The following is a 19,272-nucleotide window of genomic DNA, read 5'->3' as shown; positions in this document are numbered from 1 at the left end:
CACCTCACCCACTAAGCTGCTGCAATGAGTCCATACCAGTAAATTACCCACCTCACCCACTAAGCTGCTGCAATGAGTCCATACCAGTAAATTACCCACCTCACCCACTAAGCTGCTAACCTGCACATCTTTGCAATATGAGAGGAAACCGAGAGAAAGCCACAAGCAGAACTCCGTACAGACAGTGGCGGGAACTGAACCCGGGTCGCGGGCGCTGTAACTGTATTATGCTGACTGCTATGTTACCATAGCACCCAATCTTAGGTAGGGTCGTAGATGATAGGAAAACAGAGGCTATGTGGGGCGGAAGGGTTAGATTGCTCTTGGAGTCGGTTAAAAGATCGGTACAACATCGTGGGCCGAAGAGCCTGTACTGTTGTACGTTTATTTTGAATTGAGACCACCCCTCACATAGATATTGCAGATTATACTGCTTCCATCGACATTGTTATCACTCTCGCTTTACAAACAGCAAACTCTCAGCTCTGATCCCAAACTCCGGACCCTCGACCAGGTGCCATTTGCCCTGACCCTCTCTCTCTCTCCGAGGGGTGGGAGCTTGGGGACGGAGAAGTGATTATGTGTTGGAAATGGTTCCCATGGAGGGTTTGTGTCTGTGCCAGGGATTGGCTGGTACATTGCTGAGGACTTTGCCCGGAGGAACGCCCGTGTGATCCTTGCCTGTCGCAGCGAGGAGAGAGGTCGGAGGGCCGAGCGGGCGATCCGACAGAAAACGGGTAACAGCAACGTCCACCTTCGCATCCTCGACACCAGCTGCATGAAGTCGGTGCGGCAGTTTGCCGAGCAGATACAGCGGGAGGAGAGGCGGCTCGATATCCTCGTCAACAATGCGGGCGCATCCGGTAACGAGATGAGGCTCAGTCAGAAGGGGTGTGGGGGAGTGAGGAGAAAGGGGAGGGTTGGGAGAGGAGCGAGGGTCGTGGGGTGGGAGGGTTGAAGAGTGTGCCGGAGAAGTGGGTGAAGGTGGGAGTGAGAGGGAGTCTCCAGGAGAAGGGGCTCAGCGTGGAGGAGGGGTCGTGGGGAGGGGTGAGGATGCAGGAGGGGTCGTGGGGAGGGGTGAGGATGCAGGAAGGGTCGCGGGGAGGGGTGAGGATGCAGGAAGGGTCGAGGGGAGGGGTGAGGATGCAAGAAGGGTCGTGGGGAGGCAGCAGTCTGCCATTGGTGCTGAGTCCTCATTAGTTTCTGTCACCCTCCTCACCCCATCCCCACTCAAGCTGTGTGTGCTACACCCCATTTTCCCTCACCCTCCATCAGACAAGCCTTCTTCCCCACTCTCCCTCTACTCCCTCCTCCTTCCTGATACCCACACCACATCTCACTCCTCTCCCTCCGCCTCTTCCTCCCTGACCCCAGCACACCTTCCCTGCTTGCTCCTGGAACAGCCTGTTGCCCTCCAGCCCTCTCACTGAGATGACTGGTTCCAGAATGTTCTGTCTCCCCCAGGCCTGCCGACTGCCATCACTCCCGAGGGCTTGGTGTTGACCTTCGCCACCAACTATCTGGGTCACTTCCTGCTGACCAACCTGCTGCTGGGTGAGTGACTCCCACCTGATGCCCCACCCCAGGGGAGGGGAGTTCAGAGTGAGAACGGGAGGTGTAACAGTGACCTGGGGATGGTCGGTGGGACAGGTGACACAATGCACACAGAATGCTGGAGGAGCTCGGCCGATTGGCAATGTCTGTAGTGGAGAATGGTCACACTTGTCTTGATAAAGGGTCCTGGCCCAAAACCTCGACAGGATGCTGCCTGACCTGCTGAGTTCCTGCAGCATTTTGTGTGTGCTTGCTCAGGATTAGTTATGAAATGCAGAGGAGGACGTATCCAACACAGAGCAGTGGAGACAACATAGCACTGAACAATCACATTAATAATTATCTGCAAATTAACTGGCCACGAGGGGCCACAAAACAAGAGGGAACAGATAATTAACATAACAAAGAGCTGAAGACAAGGAAATTGTTGAGGCTGGCTGGTTCAAATAAGTGAACAAGGGTTGTGGGTTTAAATAGGTTGCAGGTGACTCCTGTTACCAGTGTGGAAACAGGGAGACACCTGCCTGACAGGTTTTGCTGAATTTCTTGAGGGGTAGGTGGGTGGGGGCTGAGTGACAGGGATGGAGATGGTGAACTGATGGGCTGAGACCAGAAACTGGCTCTGTTACTGGTTGGTCCCCACTATTGACCCTAATCTCCACCCCCATGGGGAGTGTGAAGCCCATCTGACTGGGTTGGGGGGCAGATGCTGGGGCATGTGAGCAGTGGTGAAATGGCTGGGGGTTTGGGGAAAACACTGGCCTGACATTGCTGGCCATTCTGTTGCAAGCCTGCCTCCAACTTCTGGGTCTCTTTTCTAAGGAAAGATGTGCCGGTATTGGAGAGGATCCAGAAGGGGTTTATGAGAATGATTCTGGAATGAAAGGGCTAACACTGATGGTACTGTCAAGCACTCGCTGGAGTTTAGAAGACTGAGGCAGGATCTCATTAAAACTTATTGAATATTGAAAGGCCTAGATAGAATGGACATGGAGAGGATGCATCCAACAGTGGGAGAGTCTAAGACCAGAGGGCACAGCCTCAGAGTGGAGGGACATCTATTTAGAATGGAGAGGAGAAGGAATTTCTTTAGCCAGAGAATGGTGAGTCTGTGGAATTCATTGCCACAGACAGCTGCGGAGGCCAAGACTTTGAGGATATATAAAACGGAAGTTGATAGGGTCTTGATTAGTCAGGGTGTAGAAGGTGTTATGCCGTCGGCCCCCTCCTTTGTGAGAATCTCAAGAACCCTAGTCGAGGGGGGGTCAGCTGACCCAAAAGAGGAAGAGACGTGCTGAATGGACACAGGAAAATGGGAGAGAGAGAGAGAGACCACGTTCTCCCAAGAAGCAGAATAAAGGTGACCTTGACTATTGTCTCATGGAGACCACGTGAAAAGCCCTCGGGCAAAGTGGGCTGGTTGAGAAAGAGATCGCATTACCTGCAACTTGATTGACACCTGCGATCCCGTGAAGAAGTATAAAGGAGGGTCTGGGGGGGGGGGAACCCTCAGACACACCCAGGAGACACCAAGGAAGCACGTTACCGATTCCCGTGGGAGCGGGACGCCATTTTGAAGGAAGCCACGTGCGTTAGATTCCGAATTTGAATCTGTGGCCAGAGCCAACGAAAGACTGCTTTTAACTAACAACGGGGAAGTCTGCTCCCCTGATTCCAAGGATTTGCTCTGCCAAGACGACGGGCAAGTGTTTATCTTTTCTAAATCATCTCTCTCTCTCTACAACGTGAAAACCCCAGCGGTTCCCAAAAGGGAAAAGCCTGCAAACTTCTGAGTGACTCTTTATCTTTCAATTGGACTCAGTATTACCCCTAGACAACTGTAGAGCTTATTTCTGATTGATTATGGTTACACCGGTGTTTTAGATTGAGTTTTGACGACGTGTATGATCTGAATGTTTTGTATTAACCCTACGTTTGTGCCCTTGTTGAATAAAACGTTTGAAAATAGTAGCATCCGACTCAGCTGATCCATCTATCTTTGCTGGTAAGTTACCTGGTTACGGGGTTACGTAACAAAGGTTACAGAAAAAGGCAGGGGCATGGTACTGGGGTGGGAAAATAAATCAGCCATGATGGAACCCACTGTACTGAATGCCTAATTCTGCTCCTATGTCTGATGGACCAGGTCTGCTGAAGAGGACTCCAAGCAGCCGGATTGTAAACGTCTCCTCCATGAGCCACAGGAAAGGGGAGGTGAAGCTGGGGCAGCTGCGGGGTGAGGACCTGGGGCGGCCCCCCTTTAACCAGTTCTACAACAACAGCAAACTGATGAATATCCTCTTCACCCTGGAACTCTCCAAACAGCTGCGGCACACAGGTCAGGGGCAGGTTTTGTGTGGATCGAGGGAAAGGCTGGAATTTGGATTGGCGGGGGTGGGAGGGGAAGGTCACAAATCTCTGCTGAAATTCTGACATTTCACAGTGCAGTGTAACAGAGAACAGCACACATCACAATCATGTGTGGATTAATTGGCCGCCGGAAATTGCCGCCAGTGAATGAGGGGTGGGAGTGCAGAATCAACATTAATGGACAGCAGTTGGTTAATACAGACCAGATAGGCTGAAGGACCCTGTGAATCAACTTAAAATTCTAGCTGTTTGTGGAGGAACACAGCATGTCAGGCAAGTTCTGCAGAGACAGGGATGGTCGCTATCTTTGTCAGGTCATCTGTGTCCCTATTTAGAATTCTTACTCCTGAAGTTAAGCTGCTGAATTCTTAATGGCTGCAACACTAACCCCTGAAACATGGGTCCTATGAAATAAAACAGGCTCAGCTTGTGACATTTGGGGCATTAGTCTCTGTAACAATAGCATCAACCTCCTTCAACCTTTGATCCCACTTCCTGAAGATAAGACGATGTTTATTTTTCACGTATATTGAAACATACAGTGTAATGTGCACTTGCTGAGTGCTGGGACACGCTTCCAGCGACAACAGGACATATCAACTACTCACAAACCAGAACCCAATCTCTGCATCTTTATGGAATATGGAGCAAATTAATCATGAGGAGGAACCCCACCTGTTCACAGGGAGAACGTACAAACTCCTAACAGATAGCGGCTAGAAGTGAACCCAGATCGCAGATGCTGAAATAATATTACAAAAACACGAAAATACCATGCCTCCTCTTTCCTCATCATTACAAAAACACTGAAATACTGTGCCTCCTCTAACACTCTAACACCTCACTAATTCCAAAACACTGAAATACTGTGCCTCCTCTAACACTCTAACACCTCACTAATACCAAAACACTGAAATACTGTGCCTCCTCTAACACTCTAACACCTCACTAATACAAAAACACTGAAATACTGTGCCTCCTCTAACACTCTAACACCTCACCAATACAAAAACACTGAAATACTGTGCCTCCTCTAACACTCTAACACCTCACTAATACAAAAACACTGAAATACTGTGCCTCCTCTAACACTCTAACACCTCACCAATACAAAAACACTGAAATACTGTGCCTCCTCTAACACTCTAACACCTCACCAATACAAAAACACTGAAATACTGTGCCTCCTCTAACACTCTAACACCTCACTAATACAAAAACACTGAAATACTGTGCCTCCTCTAACACTCTAACACCTCACCAATACAAAAACACTGAAATACTGTGCCTCCTCTAACACTCTAACACCTCACCAATACAAAAACACTGAAATACTGTGCCTCCTCTAACACTCTAACACCTCACTAATACAAAAACACTGAAATACTGTGCCTCCTCTAACACTCTAACACCTCACCAATACAAAAACACTGAAATACTGTGCCTCCTCTAACACTCTAACACCTCACCAATACAAAAACACTGAAATACTGTGCCTCCTCTAACACTCTAACACCTCACCAATACAAAAACACTGAAATACTGTGCCTCCTCTAACACTCTAACACCTCACCAATACAAAAACACTGAAATACTGTGCCTCCTCTAACACTCTAACACCTCACCAATACAAAAACACTGAAATACTGTGCCTCCTCTAACACTCTAACACCTCACCAATACAAAAACACTGAAATACTGTGCCTCCTCTAACACTCTAACACCTCACCAATACAAAAACACTGAAATACTGTGCCTCCTCTAACACTCTAACACCTCACCAATACAAAAACACTGAAATACTGTGCCTCCTCTAACACTCTAACACCTCACCAATACAAAAACACTGAAATACTGTGCCTCCTCTAACACTCTAACACCTCACCAATACAAAAACACTGAAATACTGTGCCTCCTCTAACACTCTAACACCTCACCAATACAAAAACACTGAAATACTGTGCCTCCTCTAACACTCTAACACCTCACCAATACAAAAACACTGAAATACTGTGCCTCCTCTAACACTCTAACACCTCACCAATACAAAAACACTGAAATACTGTGCCTCCTCTAACACTCTAACACCTCACCAATACAAAAACACTGAAATACTGTGCCTCCTCTAACACTCTAACACCTCACCAATACAAAAACACTGAAATACTGTGCCTCCTCTAACACTCTAACACCTCACCAATACAAAAACACTGAAATACTGTGCCTCCTCTAACACTCTAACACCTCACTAATACCAAAACACTGAAATACTGTGCCTCCTCTAACACTCTAACACCTCACCAATACAAAAACACTGAAATACTGTGCCTCCTCTAACACTCTAACACCTCACCAATACAAAAACACTGAAATACTGTGCCTCCTCTAACACTCTAACACCTCACTAATACAAAAACACTGAAATACTGTGCCTCCTCTAACACTCTAACACCTCACTAATACCAAAACACTGAAATACTGTGCCTCCTCTAACACTCTAACACCTCACCAATACAAAAACACTGAAATACTGTGCCTCCTCTAACACTCTAACACCTCACCAATACAAAAACACTGAAATACTGTGCCTCCTCTAACACTCTAACACCTCACCAATACAAAAACACTGAAATACTGTGCCTCCTCTAACACTCTAACACCTCACCAATACAAAAACACTGAAATACTGTGCCTCCTCTAACACTCTAACACCTCACTAATACAAAAACACTGAAATACTGTGCCTCCTCTAACACTCTAACACCTCACTAATACCAAAACACTGAAATACTGTGCCTCCTCTAACACTCTAACACCTCACCAATACAAAAACACTGAAATACTGTGCCTCCTCTAACACTCTAACACCTCACCAATACAAAAACACTGAAATACTGTGCCTCCTCTAACACTCTAACACCTCACCAATACAAAAACACTGAAATACTGTGCCTCCTCTAACACTCTAACACCTCACCAATACAAAAACACTGAAATACTGTGCCTCCTCTAACACTCTAACACCTCACTAATACCAAAACACTGAAATACTGTGCCTCCTCTAACACTCTAACACCTCACCAATACAAAAACACTGAAATACTGTGCCTCCTCTAACACTCTAACACCTCACCAATACAAAAACACTGAAATACTGTGCCTCCTCTAACACTCTAACACCTCACTAATACAAAAACACTGAAATACTGTGCCTCCTCTAACACTCTAACACCTCACCAATACAAAAACACTGAAATACTGTGCCTCCTCTAACACTCTAACACCTCACTAATACAAAAACACTGAAATACTGTGCCTCCTCTAACACTCTAACACCTCACCAATACAAAAACACTGAAATACTGTGCCTCCTCTAACACTCTAACACCTCACCATTACAAAAACACTGAAATACTGTGCCTCCTCTAACACTCTAACACCTCACCAATACAAAAACACTGAAATACTGTGCCTCCTCTAACACTCTAACACCTCACCAATACAAAAACACTGAAATACTGTGCCTCCTCTAACACTCTAACACCTCACCAATACCAAAACACTGAAATACTGTGCCTCCTCTAACACTCTAACACCTCACCAATACAAAAACACTGAAATACTGTGCCTCCTCTAACACTCTAACACCTCACCAATACAAAAACACTGAAATACTGTGCCTCCTCTAACACTCTAACACCTCACCAATACAAAAACACTGAAATACTGTGCCTCCTCTAACACTCTAACACCTCACCAATACAAAAACACTGAAATACTGTGCCTCCTCTAACACTCTAACACCTCACCAATACAAAAACACTGAAATACTGTGCCTCCTCTAACACTCTAACACCTCACTAATACCAAAACACTGAAATACTGTGCCTCCTCTAACACTCTAACACCTCACCAATACAAAAACACTGAAATACTGTGCCTCCTCTAACACTCTAACACCTCACCAATACAAAAACACTGAAATACTGTGCCTCCTCTAACACTCTAACACCTCACCAATACAAAAACACTGAAATACTGTGCCTCCTCTAACACTCTAACACCTCACCAATACAAAAACACTGAAATACTGTGCCTCCTCTAACACTCTAACACCTCACCAATACAAAAACACTGAAATACTGTGCCTCCTCTAACACTCTAACACCTCACCAATACAAAAACACTGAAATACTGTGCCTCCTCTAACACTCTAACACCTCACCAATACAAAAACACTGAAATACTGTGCCTCCTCTAACACTCTAACACCTCACCAATACAAAAACACTGAAATACTGTGCCTCCTCTAACACTCTAACACCTCACCAATACAAAAACACTGAAATACTGTGCCTCCTCTAACACTCTAACACCTCACCAATACAAAAACACTGAAATACTGTGCCTCCTCTAACACTCTAACACCTCACCAATACAAAAACACTGAAATACTGTGCCTCCTCTAACACTCTAACACCTCACCAATACAAAAACACTGAAATACTGTGCCTCCTCTAACACTCTAACACCTCACCAATACAAAAACACTGAAATACTGTGCCTCCTCTAACACTCTAACACCTCACCAATACAAAAACACTGAAATACTGTGCCTCCTCTAACACTCTAACACCTCACCAATACAAAAACACTGAAATACTGTGCCTCCTCTAACACTCTAACACCTCACCAATACAAAAACACTGAAATACTGTGCCTCCTCTAACACTCTAACACCTCACCAATACAAAAACACTGAAATACTGTGCCTCCTCTAACACTCTAACACCTCACCAATACAAAAACACTGAAATACTGTGCCTCCTCTAACACTCTAACACCTCACCAATACAAAAACACTGAAATACTGTGCCTCCTCTAACACTCTAACACCTCACCAATACAAAAACACTGAAATACTGTGCCTCCTCTAACACTCTAACACCTCACCAATACAAAAACACTGAAATACTGTGCCTCCTCTAACACTCTAACACCTCACCAATACAAAAACACTGAAATACTGTGCCTCCTCTAACACTCTAACACCTCACCAATACAAAAACACTGAAATACTGTGCCTCCTCTAACACTCTAACACCTCACTAATACCAAAACACTGAAATACTGTGCCTCCTCTAACACTCTAACACCTCACCAATACAAAAACACTGAAATACTGTGCCTCCTCTAACACTCTAACACCTCACCAATACAAAAACACTGAAATACTGTGCCTCCTCTAACACTCTAACACCTCACCAATACAAAAACACTGAAATACTGTGCCTCCTCTAACACTCTAACACCTCACCAATACAAAAACACTGAAATACTGTGCCTCCTCTAACACTCTAACACCTCACCAATACAAAAACACTGAAATACTGTGCCTCCTCTAACACTCTAACACCTCACTAATACCAAAACACTGAAATACTGTGCCTCCTCTAACACTCTAACACCTCACTAATACAAAAACACTGAAATACTGTGCCTCCTCTAACACTCTAACACCTCACCAATACAAAAACACTGAAATACTGTGCCTCCTCTAACACTCTAACACCTCACCAATACAAAAACACTGAAATACTGTGCCTCCTCTAACACTCTAACACCTCACCAATACAAAAACACTGAAATACTGTGCCTCCTCTAACACTCTAACACCTCACCAATACAAAAACACTGAAATACTGTGCCTCCTCTAACACTCTAACACCTCACCAATACAAAAACACTGAAATACTGTGCCTCCTCTAACACTCTAACACCTCACTAATACAAAAACACTGAAATACTGTGCCTCCTCTAACACTCTAACACCTCACCAATACAAAAACACTGAAATACTGTGCCTCCTCTAACACTCTAACACCTCACCAATACAAAAACACTGAAATACTGTGCCTCCTCTAACACTCTAACACCTCACCAATACAAAAACACTGAAATACTGTGCCTCCTCTAACACTCTAACACCTCACCAATACAAAAACACTGAAATACTGTGCCTCCTCTAACACTCTAACACCTCACCAATACAAAAACACTGAAATACTGTGCCTCCTCTAACACTCTAACACCTCACCAATACAAAAACACTGAAATACTGTGCCTCCTCTAACACTCTAACACCTCACCAATACAAAAACACTGAAATACTGTGCCTCCTCTAACACTCTAACACCTCACCAATACAAAAACACTGAAATACTGTGCCTCCTCTAACACTCTAACACCTCACTAATACAAAAACACTGAAATACTGTGCCTCCTCTAACACTCTAACACCTCACCAATACAAAAACACTGAAATACTGTGCCTCCTCTAACACTCTAACACCTCACCAATACAAAAACACTGAAATACTGTGCCTCCTCTAACACTCTAACACCTCACCAATACAAAAACACTGAAATACTGTGCCTCCTCTAACACTCTAACACCTCACCAATACAAAAACACTGAAATACTGTGCCTCCTCTAACACTCTAACACCTCACTAATACCAAAACACTGAAATACGTTGCTTCCAGGGGTGTATCTACGGAAAATAGCGCCTATTGCAAGCACTGAAATTGCGAGCCTGTCAAAATATCTGACACCCATCTCTTAGATAACTTTACCATAATATCAGCTCAAAAATACAAGTCAAGCTCATTAATCTTTTAATTAACAAATTATGGCACGACATGAAAATTATAACTGCACCTTCCTTGCTTTCACTGATGCAAATTGGTCTATGATGTGATCAAAGTCAGTTTTTTCAGTTTCTTCTCTTTCTACACTCAGCAGAGCAAGATCACAGAGTCTGGCTTGACCCATGGAGGCTCTCAAACACAAAAGTATTAGTTTTAACTTGCTGAATGATCTCTCACAGCTGGCAATGGAAACTGCGCTGGTTAGACTTACCTGAATAGCAATGCGAAGATTGAGGAAGACACTCTCATCTCCATACTGAACAATAAATTCAAGAAGCTCTTCAGGTCTTGATATTTTCATGTTGACTCACCTTGATAGCAACATTCTGCAATCCAAAGTTTCTTCATATAGCTGCTGTCCATCAACATCAGAGCTGTACAATTCGCCCAAATTTTCGCACTTCTTCTTTAGGTCGTTACTGTCGGTGCAGTACCACAGTCCCTCGACATCAAGAAGGAACTCAAACTTGGCGTCAGTGTTGTGCAAACGAGCGAACCTTTCATCCATTTCTTTGTGAAGATGATCAAGTGTCCAGCCATCACAGCAGTGTTGTCATAGCATTGTGACTGACAATCTTGTAGCTCCATTTTGTCCTTCTGTAGCTGTTTCAAGATGTCTTCAACCAAGCTCTCAGCATCCTTCTGGCTTATCTGGATAAAACCAAGGAAGGATTCTCTAACGCGGACTGTTTTCCTCTCAAAAGCAACTTCCACATACCTCACTACTTATGATATCTGCTCACAGTGTGCCTGATCAGGAGTCAAGTCAAACATGAGACCATAGTACTTGGCTTTATGAATGCTTCTCAGTAAACTCTGGCGAACAGTGGATGCCACCATGTGGATGAATTCATTCTGGACACCCGGTGAAAGATAAGACGTGGATCCAGGATGATTTTCCAAATGAGTGAGGTGTTCTTTTATGACAGGGTCAAAGATGGCCAGTAGTTTCAGTAAGCCAAGGAAATTTCCCACATTGGAGTCATTGTCTAGCTGAAGCGACTCCCTGTGACCTCGCAAAGCCAGGTTCTGAGTCACCAGGAATTTTATGCAGTGAAGGATTCTCGTCAATATATCACACCACTTCTGCTTTTCCTTTTCAATCTGTGACTGAAATACCGCGTCAATAACTCCTCTGTTTCCGGCTAAATTTCTTTCCGTTTCTTTCCACTGTGTGAAGCATTCCCAATGATTCTTGGCATTTTCATGAACTCTAATCCTTTCAGGTGCTTTCCACTGGTTGAATCCACTTTCCTGCTCCAATGAGGATTGATGGTCTGACCGGGAATAGAGAAGACAACAGATACAAAATGCAGACTTTTTAGAAGGGGAATAGACCAACCATGAGCGAGTCACTTCCTCACTATGACCATTTCCCAATTTCCTCTTGAACCAGGTTTTGTTCATTGAGTGGTTATTTGTTGGTAAGAAAGGCCCCTCACTGTTCTGGAAATACTTCGAACCCAGCTTTATTATTTCTGTTCTCAATGCATCAGGCAGAATTGCTTTTCCAGTATCCTTGTCGAACTTCAGAAGACCAATGTCATGCTGTTCAATCACTTCTGGTATGACAGTTCGAGGCTCTTTGACACCATCCAGTTCACTAGGTTCAGTGTCGTCAGGTTCAATCTCGTCAGGTAAAATCTCGTCAATAAACTCAACATCATCACCACCACCATCATCTTCCCCTCCTGTCATGTCCACGTTCTCTGTGGCAGCCTCACTCTGAATCTCGTCATACTCGGATTTATCTGACTTGGCTTTCTCCTCGACTTGTGATGCATTTGTACTCGATCCACCTTCAGATTCTAACAAACTTGTAGCAGCTGCAGGCAACTCCATGGAACGTGTCGAACTACTTGTTCCGGGCTTTTCAAAGAAGGACATGAAGAACTTGCTTGAGTTCTTGGCTTCCTACACCTCCAACTTTCATCTCTTCTGTCCTTCAGTCCCACTTTCCTTCTTCATTAAGAAACGTTTCATGGTCTTCTTACACAATGCTCTGAAATAAGGCCATCCTAGTGCTTCTCACCCATGATAATCAAAGACAGATCATACAACTGAAGAAAATTCTTTTTTCACTATCCGAGGATGGCTTGTCTGACTAATAGAAACTGCTCAGTGGCTCCCCCCTTCAAGTGGCGCCCAGGGCACGTGCCATACCTGCCATACCTTAGATACGCCACTGGGTGCCTCCTCTAACTCCTCACCTTTTCTCAAACCAGACATCATTTTAAGGTGATTGAAGGAAAAGTATTGGGGGTTAAGGGGAAAAGGTTAAGGGAGACACAGGGAAGCTTCACTGAGAGGACCATGAGCGTGTGGAGCCAGCTGCCAGCATGTGGTGCATGTGAGCTTGATTTCAATGTTTAAGTGAAGTCTGGATAGCTACATGGATGGTAAGGATTTCGAAGGCTATGGTGCCAGAGCAGGACATTGGGAGTTAGCAGTTTAAATGGTTTGAAATGAACTGGATGTGCCAAACTTTTAACCAAATCTAAGGTCAATCTAACCCTTCCGTCCCACTTCACCCTCCATTTTCTATCACTCATGTGCCTATCTGAGAGTCTTTTGAATGCCCTACTCTATCTGCCTTTACCACCATTCCTGGCAGGTCATTCTATACAGGAATATATATATTCCTGATGAAGGGTCTCAGCCCGAAACATCGACAGTGCTTCTCCCTATAGATGCTGCCTGGCCTGCTGTGTTCCACCAGATTTTGTGTGTGTCATTCTATGCAGCCCCTGTCTATGTAAAGAACCTACCTTTGATATTCCCCCACCCCCATACTTCTCCTGCAAAGACCTTAAAATGATGCCTGGTTGTGTTAGTCAGTTCCACCCGGGGAAAAAGTCTCTGGATGTCCACTTGACCTTTGCCTCTTATCATATTGTACACCTCTGCCAAGTCACAGTGCTGGTTCTGTGCCAGGTGACTCGGATGGTGATCGGAGCAAAGCTTTGGAAATATCTGAATGACTCAGGCGTTGGTTGTCTGATCGACTGAGAGCCTGGCAGAGAGAGTTTTGGAACAATCCTGTGTTTGATTTTGAATCAAGGTGTGACTGTGAATGCGGTCAATCCTGGGGTGGTGATGACAGAGATCATGAGAAACCACAGTCTGCACTTCAGAGTCATCTACGAACTGATTGGATTCTTCTTCTTCAAGGTGAGAGTTGTCTTATAGAAATGTTTAAAAATATGAGAGACACAGGAAAAGGGAATGTTATCAGTCTTTTCCACAGGTTGGAGGAGTCCAGTACTAAAGGGCATAGGTTAAAGGTGAGAGGAGACTGATTTAAAAGGAACCCAAGGGGCAACTTTTCTTTGCAAAGATTGGCATGTATATAGAACAAGCTGCCAGAGGAGGTGGTTGAGGCCGGTTTGTTCATGATTTGCTGTGCCGTATGATATGAGCGATCATGGTGACCAAGATTGTTCTTGGTAAATTTTTCTACAGAAGAGGTTTGCCACTGCTTCTGGCAGTGTCTTTACAAAACAGATGGCCCCAGCCATTATCAATACGCTTCAGAGATTGACAGGCATCAGTGGTCGCATAACCAGGACTTGTGATATGCACCAGCTGCACCAATGGCTTTACATGACCCTGATCAGGGGCTAAGAAGGTGCTACACCTTGCCCAGGGGTGACCTGCAGGCAGCAGAGGGAAGGAGAGCCTCACATCTCCTTTGGTAGAGACGTATCTCCACCCCACCACCCAGGTGGAGAGACAGGTACAATAATAAACACTTAGATAGGTACATAGAGGGGAGTCTTAGAGAGCTGTGGGCTGAAATTGAGAGAAATCAGGACTAGCTGGGTGGTCACTGTGATCTACATGGACTAGATGGGCCAAAGAGCCTGTTTCTGAGCTGTGTTGATCTATTTCTGTGCTGCTTGAGTGTCTCCTCCTACAACCCCTGCATCCCCAACTCCCTAACCCTCTCCTCCCTGTCCTCTCCCAATCCCTGCCTTCTATGCCTAGCCCCCCACCCGGTCTAATAAGCCATTGGTCAGATCACATTTGGAGTATAGTGAGCAGTTTTGGGTCCCTTATCTAAGAAAAGATGTGCTGGCATTGGAGAGGATCCAGAGGAGGTTCATAAGAATGATTCCAGGAATAGAACAGAGATGAGAGTGAATTTCTTCAGGCAGCGGGTGGTGAATCTGTGGAATTCATTACCACAGGCGGCTGTGGAAGCAATGTCATTGGGTGTATCTATAGCGGAGGTTGACAGGTTCTTGATTACTCAGGGCATCAAAGATTACAGGGAGAAGACAGGAGAATGGGATTGAGAGGGATAATAAATCAGCCATGGTGGAATGGTGGAGCAGACTCAATGGGCTGAATGGCCTCATTCTGATCTGAAAGGGTAGTGTTGGATGCAGTGGGTCATGGATACCCACTAACTGTGTCTGTGTGTTGCAGTCTGCAGAGGAGGGCGCCGTCAACTCCATCTATTGCGCCCTATCCAAGGAGATGGAGGATGTCAGTGGCAAGTACATCGACAGCGACTGCTCCCTCTGCCTCCCTAGTCCCACCGCACAGGATGCAGCCTTGGCCAGGAAACTCTGGGAAGCCAGCGCCACACTGACCCGCCTCAATGAGGGCGGTATGGGACAGACACATTAACAGGAGACCATGCAGTGCTTAGAGCTACACAACAAGGAGGGCAATATGTCTTCCAACACCCCACCCCACCTTTCTCATGGTCCCCAATCCACCCCATCCTGTCTGTCCTCATCCCCCCTTACCCTTTCCAACCCTCCCTCATTCTGTGCATCTGTGAAAATAAAGATTAGCTTTATTTGTCATGTGTACGTCAAAACTCAAGAGTGAAATACCTCATTTCTGTCCATTACCAACACAGTCCGAGGGTGTGCTGGGGCAGCCCACGAGTGTCGCCACACCCACGACTCACTAAACCTAACCGTACGTCTTCAAATTTCAAAGTAAAAATGATCAGAGTGTATATATGTCACCACATACAACCCTGAGATTGTTCCTCCTGTGCAGGCCTGCTCAGCAAACCGATAGAATAGTAACTGTAAAGAGGATCAATGAAAGAGCAAGAGCACAGAAAACAACAAACTGTGCAAATGCAAATATAAATAAATAGCAATAAACAACGAGTGTATGAAATAACAAGACAGAGTTCTTATAGTGAGATCGTTGGTTGCAGGAACCTCTCAATAGATGAGTGTAGTCATCCTCTTTAGTTCAAGAGTCTGTTGTTTGAGTGGCAATAACTGTTCTGAACCTGGTGGTGTGAGTCGTGAGGCTCCTATACCTTCTACCTGATGGCAGCAGTGGGCAAAGAGCACGGCCTGGGTGGTGAGGATCTCTAATGATGAAGCTGTTTTACTACAGCTGTATTTCATGTAGATGTAAGTGCTTCTGGGTGAGTCATTTAGACAGGTTACCACACTCTTGGGCACTGGTACGATTGAAGCCTGTTTGTACCACACACTGCCGGAGCAGGAGGCTGAAGATATCCAGGAAATCAGCAGCCAGTTGGTCAGCACAGGTCTTCAGTACTCGGCCAGGAACTCCGCCCAGACCGGATGCTTTCCTCGATTTCATTCTCTTGAAAGCAGCCCGCACATCATCTTCAGATACTGAGACCAAAGGATCATGGGGAGACATGGGGGTGCGCAATAGTTCCTTCCTGTTCTGGTGGTCAAAGGAAGTACAGAAAGCATTGAGCTCATGTGGAAGTGAAGCTCTGCTGTTCCCTATGTCACTAGACTTAACTTTGTGGGAGGTTATGGCATTCAAACCCTGCCACAGCTGTCAAGCATCCCTCATTGATTCCAGTCTAGTCTGAAATCTCCTGAAAAAGTGGTGGATGTGGAGTCAATTTCAGTGTTCAGAGAAGTTTAGATGGGACCGGTAAGGAGATCTACAGTGAATAGCTGGGTTGATAGGACGAGACTCAATGCAGTCTCAAGGGGCTGAAGGGCCTGTTTTTATAGGATGACTCTATGGCCATACAACCTGACTTCTTCATTGGCAGACCACAGTCAGTGAGGATCAGTACCATCTCCTCGCTGGCCTTCAGCATAGGAGCACCTCAAGGCTCTGTGCTGATCCCCCCTTCTCTACCCTCCACACACAGGATTGTGACTAAGGACAGTTCCAATGCCATCTTCAAATTCACCAACCTCATCACTTCTGGTAAGGTCCCACCTTCCCTGGAAGAGAGCTCAATCATCCAAACATCTTTTACCCTCCTGCTACTCCTCAGCTGCGTGTTAAACTATATAATCTTCCTAGTTCTGGTCTCACTACCACGTGGCACAGGTAGCAATCCTGAGATCACAACCCTGGAGATCCTGCCATTTAATTTAGTACCAACTACAGGGAGTTGGTAGCAAAACAGACTATAGGGAGTTATGAAAGAAGTTGAGAAGCAGGACCTCAAAGGATTACTGCCTGTGCCACGTGGCAGTGAGTATGGGAATAGAATGAGGTGGAGGATAAATGCATGGCTGAGGGGTTGGAGCAGGGGTCAGGGATTCAGATTTCTGGATCATTGTGTATGACCGGTACAAAAAGGACGGGTTGCACTTGAATCCAAGGGAGACTAATATCCTGGCGGGAAGGTTTGCTAAGGCTGTTGGGGAGAGATTAAAGTAGAATTGCTGGGGGGTGGGAACTGAACTGAAGTGACAGAGGAAAGGGAGGTTGGCTCACAAATAGAGAAAGCTTGGAGACAGTGCAAAAGGGAGGATAAGCAGGTGACAGAGAAAGGGCAAGCTCAGTCTGATGGTTTGAGATGTGTCTATTTTAATATGAGGAGTATTATGAATAAAGTGGATGAGCTTAGAGTGTGGATCAGCACTTGGAGATATGTTGTTGTGGCCATTAAAGAGACTTGGGTGGCTCAGGGGCAGGAATGGCTACTTCAAGAGCCAGGCTTTAGATGTTTCAGAAAGGACAGGGAGGGAGGCAAAAGAGGTGGGGGCATGGCACTGTTGATCAGAGATAGTGTCACGGCTGCAGAAAAGGTGGAAGTAATGGAGGGGTTGTCTATGGAGTCTCTGTGGGTGTGAGTTAGGAATAGGAAGGGGTCAATACCTTTCCTGGGTGTTTTTAACAGCCCACCCAATAGTAAAAGGGACATCAGAAAGCAGACAGGGAGACAGATTCTGGAAAGGAGTAATAATAACAGGCTTGTTATGGTGGGAGATTTTAATTTCCCAAATATTGATTGGCATCTCCCTAGAGTGAGGGGTTTAGTTGGGGTAGAGTTTGTTAGGTGTGTTCAGGAAGGTTTCTTGACACAATATGTAGATAAGCCTGCAAGAGGAGAGGCTGTACTTGATCTAGTATTAGGAAATGAACCTGGTCAGGTGTCAGATCTCTCAGTGGGAGAGCATTTTGGAGATAGTGATCATAATTCTGTCTCCTTTACAATAGCATTGGAGAGAGATAGGAACAGACAAGTTAGAAAGGAGTTTAATTGGAGTAAGGGGAAATATGATGCTATCAGGCAGGAACTTGAAAACATAGATTGGAAACAGATTTTCTCAGGGAAATGTACGGAAGAAATGTGACAAATGTTCAGGGGATATTTGCATGGGGTTCTGTGCAGGTATGTTCCAATGAGACATGGAAAGGATGGTAGGATACAAGATCCGTGGTGTACAAAGGCTGTTGTAAATCTAGTCAAGAAAAGAAGAGCTTATGAAAAGTTCAAAAAACTAGGTAATGATTGAATCTAGAAGATTATAAGGCTAGCAGGAAGGAGTTTAAGAATGAAATTAGGAGGGACAGAAGGGGCCATGACAAGGCATTGGTGGACAGGATTAAGGAAAACCCCAAGGCATTCTACAGTTATGTGAAGAGCAAGAGGATAAGCCATGAGAGAATAGGACCAATCAAGTGTGACAGTGGGAAGGTGTGATTGGAACTGGAGGAGATAGCAGAGGTACTTAATGAATACTTTACTTCAGTATTCAACATGGAAAAGGATCTTGGAGATTGTGGGGTTGACTTGCAGTGGACTGAAAAGCTTGAGAATGTAGATATTAAGGAAGAGGAAGTGCTGGAGTTTTTGAAAAGCATAAAGTTGGATAAGTCGCTGGGCCCGAATGAGATGTACCCCAGGCTACTGTGGGAGGCAAGGGAGGAGATTGCTGAGCTTCTGGCGATGATCTTTGCATCATCAATGAGACAGGAGAGATTCCAGAGGATTGGAGGGTTGTGGACGTTGTTCCCTTATTCAAGAAAGGGAGTAGGGATAGTCCAGGAAATTATAGACCAGTGAGTCTTACTTCAGTGGTTGGTAAGTTGATGGAGAAGATTCTGAGAGGCAGGATTTATGAATATTTGGAGAGGTATATGATTAGGAATAGTCAGCATGGCTTTGTCAAAGACAGGTCGTGCCTTATGAGCCTGATTTAATTTTTTGAGGATGTGACTAAACACATTGATGAAGGAAGAGCAGTAGATGTAGAGTATATGGATTTCAGCAAGGCATTTGACAAGGTACCCCATGCAAGGCTTATTGAGAAAGTAAGGAGGTATGGGATCCAAGGGGACATTGCTTTGTGGATCCAGAACTTGCTTGCACACAGAAGGCAAAGAGTGGTTGTAGACGGGTCATATTCTGCATGGAGGTTGGTGACC

The 19,272-nt window shown here is 45.2% G+C and overlaps 1 protein-coding gene across 1 annotated transcript; it reads left to right on the top strand.

Annotated features, from left to right (window-relative positions):
* The first annotated feature begins 247 nt into the window (after window positions 1-247).
* LOC140726069 (retinol dehydrogenase 14-like) lies at window positions 248-15,466 on the top strand. Its single transcript, XM_073041999.1, has 5 exons — window positions 248-863; window positions 1,465-1,554; window positions 3,701-3,892; window positions 13,697-13,806; window positions 15,067-15,466. Exons 1-5 carry the CDS (start codon window positions 779-781, stop codon window positions 15,268-15,270), a joined length of 681 nt encoding a protein of 226 aa, XP_072898100.1. The 5' UTR covers window positions 248-778; the 3' UTR covers window positions 15,271-15,466.
* Window positions 15,467-19,272: the final 3,806 nt, after the last annotated feature.

This window comes from Hemitrygon akajei, chromosome 4 (genome assembly GCF_048418815.1).
Source record: "Hemitrygon akajei chromosome 4, sHemAka1.3, whole genome shotgun sequence".
In the NCBI taxonomy this organism is placed as follows: Eukaryota; Metazoa; Chordata; class Chondrichthyes; order Myliobatiformes; family Dasyatidae; genus Hemitrygon; species Hemitrygon akajei.
The sequence above is the reverse complement of the archived record's forward strand: the minus strand, read 5'-3'. Positions and strand labels throughout refer to the sequence as shown.

Bases quoted from the DNA above. Each gene is read 5' to 3' on its own strand.
- LOC140726069 (XM_073041999.1), top strand. From the start codon at position 779: ATGAAGTCGGTGCGGCAGTTTGCCGAGCAGATACAGCGGGAGGAGAGG. The intron at 864-1,464 runs GTAACGAGATGA...TGTCTCCCCCAG, and splicing joins CAACAATGCGGGCGCATCCG to GCCTGCCGACTGCCATCACT. The intron at 1,555-3,700 runs GTGAGTGACTCC...CTGATGGACCAG, and splicing joins GCTGACCAACCTGCTGCTGG to GTCTGCTGAAGAGGACTCCA.